Consider the following 9,588-nt stretch of genomic DNA (forward strand, 5'->3'; position numbering starts at 1 on the left):
GTCTTTTAGTACACAATGACACGTGTTCTATGCGTGTTTAAAATTTATGTTCAAATGTATTTATAACTCTAAGTACCGGATAGACTAATGTCATTACCGAGGACCGTACATGCAGCATTAAAAAAAGCGGAAATGAAGATAAGTCATTAACCAAAGCTTGTGCATCATAAGCACACGTCAGTTTGATTTTCAGTTTCGGTGCTGTCATTTATTTGACGTATCAGTTGACCGAGCATCCCGATCATTAGAGATAATTAATTTATTGTGTTTTAACTTTATTAAATTTTCATTTAAATAGCAGTATGTTGAATTACTTAAACTATAAAACAAAAAAAATGAACAATTACCGACACAATTAACAAGGAAATGTCATGCATATTATGCAATGAGTTTCACAACATAGCTACTTGTACTGCATATCTAATTATTCAGCAGGTTGGATGAGCCACTTGGTGATGGTGATTTGAGACCTTAGATGTTAAGGGTTTTTGTTGTTGTTGTTGTTGTTGTTGTTGTTTTTAAATGGTAAAATATGTATTATTATCTGTACCTGCTGCAACACACCTGATTCGAATGAGCAAGATCCTTATCAGGCGCCTTTAAAGCTTGCTGATGAGTTGATCATTTGAATCAGGTGTGTTGCAGCAGGCAGAGGAAACATGCAGGAAAATGGCCCTCCATGACAGGAGTCTGACACCTATGGTCTAACCCTTGGCACACATCTTGATGGAATCAGTTAAGATGGACCAATTAAGACTCACACATCGTCACATGTGCTCGAGACAGTCGCCCACCCAGTGGTGCCTCTCGGAGAAAATCTGCGGGCTCTGGACAAGATGGATTTTGTGAACTCACAAATTCACCTTGCAGGCAAGGTTAAAACGTGCTGCCAAGTCGAGCTAATCTGCTAACGACCTTCAGAACCAGTTGTGCTGGCCGGTGTGACAAGAGTAACAATGTAATTATTTCCTTAACCAAACAGATTTCACATCAGTCCTCATCATGCCAGTGTGCTGAGCCGCGGTAACATCAGTATGTTTCTGTCCCTTGATTGGTTATAGTAAAACTTAATAGTATTAAAGCCAAAAAATTAAAACACATTTGGGGCCATTTGCACACAGCGATACACAATAATATAATTAAATGTATTTACATGTTTTTGTCATGTTATTAGATAACATGACTGCTCCAGATGATGATGGTTAATTATTTTACTATTATTCTAGGGTTGTATAAAGAGGTGGTTTAAGTCGGGTGAGTATAGACTGAAAGCCTAGGTCTCAAATGCAAAGAAATATTTTCAACGTATATGGTACACCATTTCAAACTTAAACCACAATAATAAACGAAAAATACAGTTTTTAAATTAATCCAAACCCTCACAGCGCCAATCAAATTGAACAGTAAGATATTCGCAGAAATAACTGTTTGAGCGCAACTATAGAATGGGATCCGCCCGCCACCTTCCAAACATTGCCTTATACTTTTCCAAACCGCTTGCATACTTTCGCACATACGAACGTACCCTGTACCCATCACGGACGCTAGGGGGCATTCTTGCCCAGTTCTGCACTGCATTGAATTGTGGGTACAGTAGCTCATGTTACTGCCAGTCAGCTGTTGCAGGAAAGTTTTGTCATGGTCGGATCGCTCTCACTCTCTGTTCCTGTTATTGCACTCTCTTCTGCGACACCAGTCGCTTTCCTTCCGTCTTTTTCGTTACTGCAGCAATTTTAACACACACGACAGCCTGCGGGTCAACACCATTTCTACGCCAGAGTAAAATTTAGGAACTTTACGGAATGAGTTTGAACGAACATTCCTTGCAGGCTCTGTCATGGAGAAAATTGTACTTGAGCCGCGCCAAGCTGAAAGCCACCAGCCGCACTTCAGCTCTTTTGTCGGGATTCGCAATGGTAAGTTATTGCAGCGTCTGCTTCCTGGAAGACTAACGTGTTTGTTTCCACTGCACACGGATGTTTTCAAGCTCTTGTTGTAAAGGCCTGCTCCTCGCCTAAACACATTACCGCAATGACCTCGTTAGGCTTTGTGTAATTACTATGAAATAAACAACACTGTCGCACACCCTGCAATTGGCAAAACTTGGTTTCACGAACATGGCCAATTAAATGGACCGTAAACAGATGTTCCGGGCGTATAAAACAAAACATGGCTTACTTTCGCACCTTTGGCTTTGTTGTGAATGCTTTTCTGATTTATACATTCACTAAATCACGAATCAGCTCAACTCATGTACTTTTTTTTTCTCTATCCTCTACTATACTAGCTATGGTATGAATAGTCCAAATTCCTTAGCTGTTCTCAAGGGCTGACTTCTTGACAAGACTGTCGAAAAACTATGATGAAGTGGCAAAGACACAACACGAGGACATTAACAACCACGATCCCTACACAATTTGTGTGCTTTGCATTGTGTGCAAAGACAAGCGGAAATAAAACTGCTATTGCGCTAATCAAAGAATCCAAGATTTATGACTTGTAAATTAAAAAAAAAATCACGTCAACAACTGACTGCTATTCGACATATGATAACCTATATGTGTTAGAAATCCGAGTCCCTTGGACTAAACTAAAATGTAAACATTGAAAATGGTGACATATAATTAAAAATTGTGACATATTCTGTATATATTAAAATGTAACAGGTGGCTTCGCATTAATGCATACCTTCAACAAACATTTAAGAACAAACGCCACAATGTTTTTTTTTCATTGACAAATTTTTTCATTCTCATTCAATTTTCCTCAACCTGTGGAAGCCACAGTCTCAGGGTTTTCCGTGACAAATGTCAGTCTTGCCTCGGTTCAAAACTGGTGCCTGTAAATGAAATGGGACCTTGTCCCTCCATTCAGTATTCTTGCAGCCACGCACCACACAATGATAAATAATTGTTTTGATCTTGGCTATATGAAATGTATCTATGCAATCACTCCTTCTGCCACTTCAAACATTTCCTTTATACCCTTCACCAGACTGTTACCATTGAACAATAAGCTCTCGCTCTCGTGCTGATATTTTGGAGGCTCTCTGTTGGCCGTGGCTTAAGATGTGACTACAGAAATATCAGGGAAAGCCTACTAGAACATCTGGACTCTGTTTGGGATGAATCCAGGGGTCAGAGGCACTTTAAATGGTCAATGATTTTGAATATATGGCTGCACAATAATGGAAAATAAATAAATAAACAAATAGATAGATAGATAGATAAATGAATAGAAAATTAATTTAAAAAAAAATAAATAAAATGATCACAATGATTATAACATGACATCACTAGCGAGATAAGGGAGGGCTCCCTGGTAGTGGTAGTGGTGATACACTGTCTTTTGGTGTAGAGTAAAACAAAGTAGAGCCTGTTGGTGAAAATGAGGCTTTAGGTACCTTGCGGTGCCGCACATGGATGGAGTACACACTCAAAGTGAGAACAGAAAAATGTTGTGATTGAACTGTATTAAAATGACTAATTTTTCACACATTGGGAAGAATTTGTGCCTGCTTTCAGTAGTGTTATTTTATCTGTATGTATGTTTTTCCACCGTTTATAGGAGTATTAATTATTTGAACAAATATCACTCCAAAGTTGATTTTAATTTGTTGTTATTGTTGAATGGGATATTACCTTGACTTGAGCATTAGTGCTAGCAATTTTTTTAATACAAAGTAGGTGTTGCATTTAAATACAGTTGTATGTGTGTAATTATTTTTGTTGTGTGTTTAGTTTTGCACTAAACTTCAACTGGGGACTCATTAAACAACTTAAAGGACTCTTAGGGACTGCAAAATAACATACGCTACACGGTTGCTATGCAAAAAACATGATGTATTTTCACGTTGGAAACCTGTAAATGCACCATCATTCTGCATATTAATAATTTTTCTTTGATTATAACATTTTGAAGATCAAGAGAAGCCAAAATTAAAATCAAGATTGCATTTCCATTAATCGTCTTGCCCTAATAGCTGGGCAATATTAAGTCATATATTGGGATGACAATAAAATCTTTACAATTGTGTCACATTTTGGGAATCATCTCTATCATCCGATGTCACCTACAACACAATATCAGCAACATGAAGACACAGAGGATGATTGATTTGATGGGCACAAACCATTCTTGCTGGGCAACTATCACCAGGTTGCAGACTAAACAACAACTAATATACCGTATTTTCCAGACCATAAGCCACTACTTTTTTCTTCGATTTTGAACCTTGTGGCTAATACAACGGTGCAGCTTTTCTGTGGATTTTTCTTTCACCTGTAGGGGCGCTCTATGGTTCAGAAAATACGCTAAATAAATCTCAATTTTATTTTTTTTTCTCTTGGGTCTGTTCTGTTATAATTAGCGAATTTTTTGCCGCGTTAAAAGGCACTGTTTTAAGAATCTGTTAATGTACCTTTATGTGCATTCACAGTACAAAATTGTTCTGTACAGGCAGTAAACAACAAATGTTTTCAACATAGAAAAGTGCGGTTTATAGCCTGGTGGGCTTGTATGTCTTTATTTTTCAAAAAAAGCGTTCCGCGGCGTGTGTGCAGGTGCGCCCTATAGTCCTGAAAATACGGTAAATGGCTATAATGGATTTCATAATTTGCTCGCATGCTGCAAAAGTGTCAGTACCCCTGGTGTAGCTCTGGTGTGAAGCACAATATAAGTGCACTCTATCATTCCCCATCTAGGTCATGTATTACAATTGAAAGTTCACACAACTAAAAAAAACACTGCCAAGCATAATTGCTTAGTTTTTAAGTTTTTAAACATGGCTACAATCCTAAATGCAATCACAAACTGCATTGTAGTTATTATTGTTTTTATTATTATCCTTTTTTTTTTTTATATCTCTCTCTCTCTTTTTTTTTTTTTTTTACCAGGTTGCCATGGTGGAGGTACAGCTGGAAAGGGAATATCCTTATCCTCCTGGTTTGCTGATTGCCTTCAGTGCTTGCACTACAGTGCTAGTCGCAGTTCACCTCTTTGCACTCATGATTAGCACCTGCATCCTCCCTAATCTCGAGGCGGTCAGCAATGTTCACAACCTCAACTCGGTGAACGAGTCTCCTCATGAGCGCATGCACCGTCACATTGAACTGGCCTGGGCTTTTTCCACTGTCATTGGCACCCTTCTCTTCCTCACAGAGGTGATGCTCCTCTGCTGGGTTAAGTTTTTACCCTTGCAAAGCAGCACAGAAAAAAATGGCACCATAAGTTCTGGCAAAGCGGCAGCCATCGCTTCCACTTGCATCATGGTGCCTTTTGGGCTGGTTTTTATTGTGTTCGCCGTTCACTTTTACCGCACACTCGTCAGTCACAAAACTGACCGGCAGATCCGAGAGCTGGAGCAAGTTATTCGGCTGCAGAACCAACTGGACCACAGGACGGAAAATGATGACCTGAAAGCTGTTGACCATTTCGCTTGATTAATTTGCTTGCATGCAAGAGCAGGGGACATTCAGCAATGCTTTTTGTTGTGAATTGAATGTTTGTGAACAGTGCTTATATAGTTATTTTTCTTTCTTTTTGCACACTGAAGGTTTAGTGATTTCCTGTTGACGTTATTTTTGCATATTATTAAGTACGTTAAGATGAGTCATGCTGCATTATTTCTTTCGCTTTGATAAGAACCTGCCAACTAATGTTGAATATGTATGCCAAACTTGCATGGATGAATTTACATGGTCATTACAATCAACATAAACCCTTTTTAAAAAATATATATATATTTATGTGTATGTGAAGGAATTACCAAAAATTCACAGTGAGAATTTGTTGTTGAGCTGCCTATTATGGACAAAAAAAATATGTCAGAACAGTTGAAAGCAATTCTCTGTATTGACAAAATTCCAGATGCGCACATCATCTTATCGAGAGGAAAAAACAGTTGTCATGATGTTGCTTGTTTTAGTTGACCTCACTGGAGCTTTGTCTTTGACTGCATATGTAAGATTATTTAGTGTTGATAATCATGACGGAAGTTTGTACATTGCAGTCAATGATGTTTCGGTACGACGTTTTGTATCTCATGGTGTGTGGAGATTCTGTTATTTTTGTATTCAGATATTGGTACTCAATTTCCAATACAAATTATTCTTAATGTAAATTTTATTCTGAGCACAGTTTTAAAATTAACTTTTAATCGAAAAGTCTGTGCAGTCATGTAGCAAGTTACTAAATTGTGGTTGGATCTGCATAATATGATCAGGGCTCAAAAGACTGGTTTTGCATTGCTGTTTGCGAGTCATAATTGGCATTTTGTGCCTCATCGAAACACATTGAATAGCAAAACTGAAAATCACAGATTTGTTTCGGATAATTGAACCACCGATACTGTCCCAAAAAACTTCGCTTGGGCTGCGGTGCAATGCGCTCGCATCACGTCGAGTAGTCTGACGTCGAGGCAAGCTCAGTGCTACGGTACATACGCTGCACCAGCTAGCTAGCAGCGAGCTTCGACCAGCCTACTAGTACGGCTAAACATGCTGCGTAATCGCTCCTAAATCGGTAATCATCGCCTTCATGGCGGCAAATAAGCTACACTTCTATATCATATAGTATTGTCACAGAGGGATGGTGAGGATAGATGGAGAGGCAGTGCTTATTGCTAAGCTAACCAAAGATTGACATGTAATCATGAAAGAGCGGAAATTAAGTCCTTGGGTGATCGAGTACACTTTTCACAGAAATTGGGCTCTAACCGCGTTAAAGCTGATAGTATTCAATTTTGAACAGCAAAATAGCAGCCAATATAATCATTTTCATTGTCTTATTTACTAACTAAAACCGAAATAAAAAATGAGGTACGTTTGGAAATAAGGAGAGGAGAGGCCTTTAAATAAAAAAGCATTAATATAGCTTAAAATATTTATATAAATAATATTGTTTACTCCTTTAGTTTTATCATTTTTATTTTGACTTAAGAAGTCAGCACAATAAATGTTATAAAAACTACATTACAGTAGAGCTGTTTTTTTTTTACTGTAAAGTATATATCAATTTAGCTTTGCTAAAAAACACACAACCCACTCAGAAATGCTACGATCTTCATTAATAAAATATTTAATTAAAATAAAAAATGTGTAAAATATCTATCCATCCGACCATCTATCTAAAACAATAAGCCAATTGTTCATTTATAGATTTGTTGTATTTTTATTGTGTAATAAAACCATTACTTTAGATCTCTGGAATTAACCCTAAAAAAAATTGCACCTCAAGATTAGAATGTTGCTCTTCAAATTACATCATTTGATTTGCAAAAGTACTCTGGAAGAAAAGGTTATTTCATGCTATGTGTGTTGTATTATTTTAGGGTTGTTAGACTGTCTCCAATTCTCTGATCAATGTAGACTTTGCATCACTTTTATTTTGGCATACTGTAAATCATTATCAAAATTATTATTTCACAAAAAGAACCAAAAACTGCACCATTTTTTTTAGTTTCCTTTTGGAATCAATATTTTCTTTGGGATACTATCCTGTACACACATGGCCCTCTCTTGGGAATGAGACTGTCAATGTAAATTCCCCCAAAAATATTTCCCCCATAATATGAATTAATTGTTGCAATGATTAAAACTAGAATATATACTTTAAATAAAAAAAAAATCTAAACACAAGAATTCAACCACAAAGTACATAATATTTATACAACACTCTTCTCCATGAGTAGTTACAAAGTGCTTTACATAACCCTAAGAAACATGTTCAACAGTCAACAGAAATAATGGAATGGAACTCATTCAGCCACAGCCATGCAGCTATATTCATGTGGTAGCATTTAGAAATCGCTTGTCGCAGCCTTTGTAAAAAGAAAAGAAAAAAAAAATAACTCGACATGCTATTTATTTCTCCAAAGTTAAGCACGTTTTTTGGAAATGTCTGGAGGATTTATCTTAGTCGATAGTTCACATGCTTTAGCATGTGCGCATGTTGAAAATGTTGATAGTTTACATACTTACGCATGCTCGCATGTTGCAAATTTTATTTGAGGCATATTTGAAGTATTATGTCATGTGGCACATGTTGAATTATGTTAATGTGTTTTTCTTATATTTTTTTGTTTGGACACAAAGCCTCCGCTTATGCTGAAATGGGTCATACATTACATGGATGCAGGTATGCAAATATAAATACCATTTACTCTGGGTCATGTCACGTGACAATCTTGGGCAAAGAGCCTCTCAGCCCATCTCTTGTACCTTGTTTCGAACAGAAAATTGCTCTGTTCCATCGGTTGACTTTTTTGGTTTATTTATTCAACTGACTGTATTGTGGTATATACTGAGGTTCAATGAATGTGTATGCATATATGGTGAGCTTTACGAAGGTGTTTGTTGCCAATTTGAAAATAAAACACATTTTGTGTTATGTAATCACTTTTTTTCCTACCTATTTATACTACTACTAATTCCTTTATATGGTGTTAAAATTCAAGGACAGGTCTGTGTCCACAGAATCATGCTATGTCTTGTCAAAACATTAATTATAGTCTTGCAGATTATCATGATGACCTTTTGAAGGAGGTTATATCACACTCCAAACTTGAAATTAAAGTTCCATTCTGGGGTAACACCATAAGTACCATACAAAGTTACCTTTTGGGGACAATGGTATTAAAATGCAGTAATGTTGCTAACACCACTGAAATTTTGTCAACTGTGTAGTGTCTTACATACTTGAAGATCTTTGGTCTAGTGGGCTGGTCATACAAAAACAATAAAGATGTCTTCTTGCTGGGCGACGTGTGGTGTGTTGGAAGCTTCAGATTCTTCCTGCCCAGTGTTTTGAGAAAAGACATGTACACTCGTTTGTGCTTTAAATGGCTGCATGATCCTGCCAGTTTATATTATGAAACAGCTCAGAGATAAACAGAAAAAAATACTTCTGAAGACACTTTGCAGAGGTAAATTCAGTTTTCATTACAGAAGATCATATTTTTGGGGGTTGGGGGTGTGACAGCGGGGAATCACAAACTTCTGTTAATGTGCTCATTCAACAACTGTTGCTGTTTAAACAGATGGGTCAAAAACAATTCAAGCACATTACTAGGGCTCCATGGAAACATTTAATATATTATTTCCAACAAGATTAGTAAAGTATCTCAGACATTTCATAAACCCGCCAACGAAATGATCTGTGTGCAAAACTCTTACCCTGGGGACATTGTATTACCCATGATAAAGTTGAAATGCCTGTTGAAATGGGACTTATTCAAGTGAGTTCCATTTTTGCACATTTGCAGTAACTGCCATGAGTCCCAGAAAAGAATGTTTATTATTTCATTAGATCTATAGTAAGTTTTAATTTAAACAGAATTGTTTATTTTAAAGGCATAATGTGATTTGTTTGTTTGCATTAAAAACAAGTAAATGCCTGAGAATAAAAATGATGAACTTAAGGAGATGAAAAAATATATATATAATCAGTGTTCGATTTCTGAAAATCATCAGCCCGTAGGAGTGATGGAGTAGGCCTACTCATGGGAAGACAGAAAAGGCTGGCAATCACTGGTCTAGTTACTTCTTTGTTGGTTCTTCAAACGTGCCCCTCCGCCTGGATGAAAGAACT

General features: G+C 37.0%; 1 protein-coding gene across 1 annotated transcript; it reads left to right on the plus strand.

Annotated features, from left to right (window-relative positions):
- Positions 1–1,632: 1,632 nt before the first annotated feature.
- On the plus strand, positions 1,633–5,733 carry LOC148344524 (calcium release-activated calcium channel protein 1-like). The gene is made up of 2 exons (XM_088299234.1): positions 1,633–1,916; positions 4,896–5,733. Exons 1-2 carry the CDS (start codon positions 1,803–1,805, stop codon positions 5,439–5,441), a joined length of 660 nt encoding a protein of 219 aa, XP_088155360.1. The 5' UTR covers positions 1,633–1,802; the 3' UTR covers positions 5,442–5,733.
- Positions 5,734–9,588: the final 3,855 nt, after the last annotated feature.

The sequence above is a fragment of the Idiotropiscis lumnitzeri genome, chromosome 1 (assembly GCF_059441095.1).
Source record: "Idiotropiscis lumnitzeri isolate Australia: NSW breed Sydney's pygmy pipehorse chromosome 1, RoL_Ilum_1.0, whole genome shotgun sequence".
NCBI classification, from domain to species: Eukaryota; Metazoa; Chordata; class Actinopteri; order Syngnathiformes; family Syngnathidae; genus Idiotropiscis; species Idiotropiscis lumnitzeri.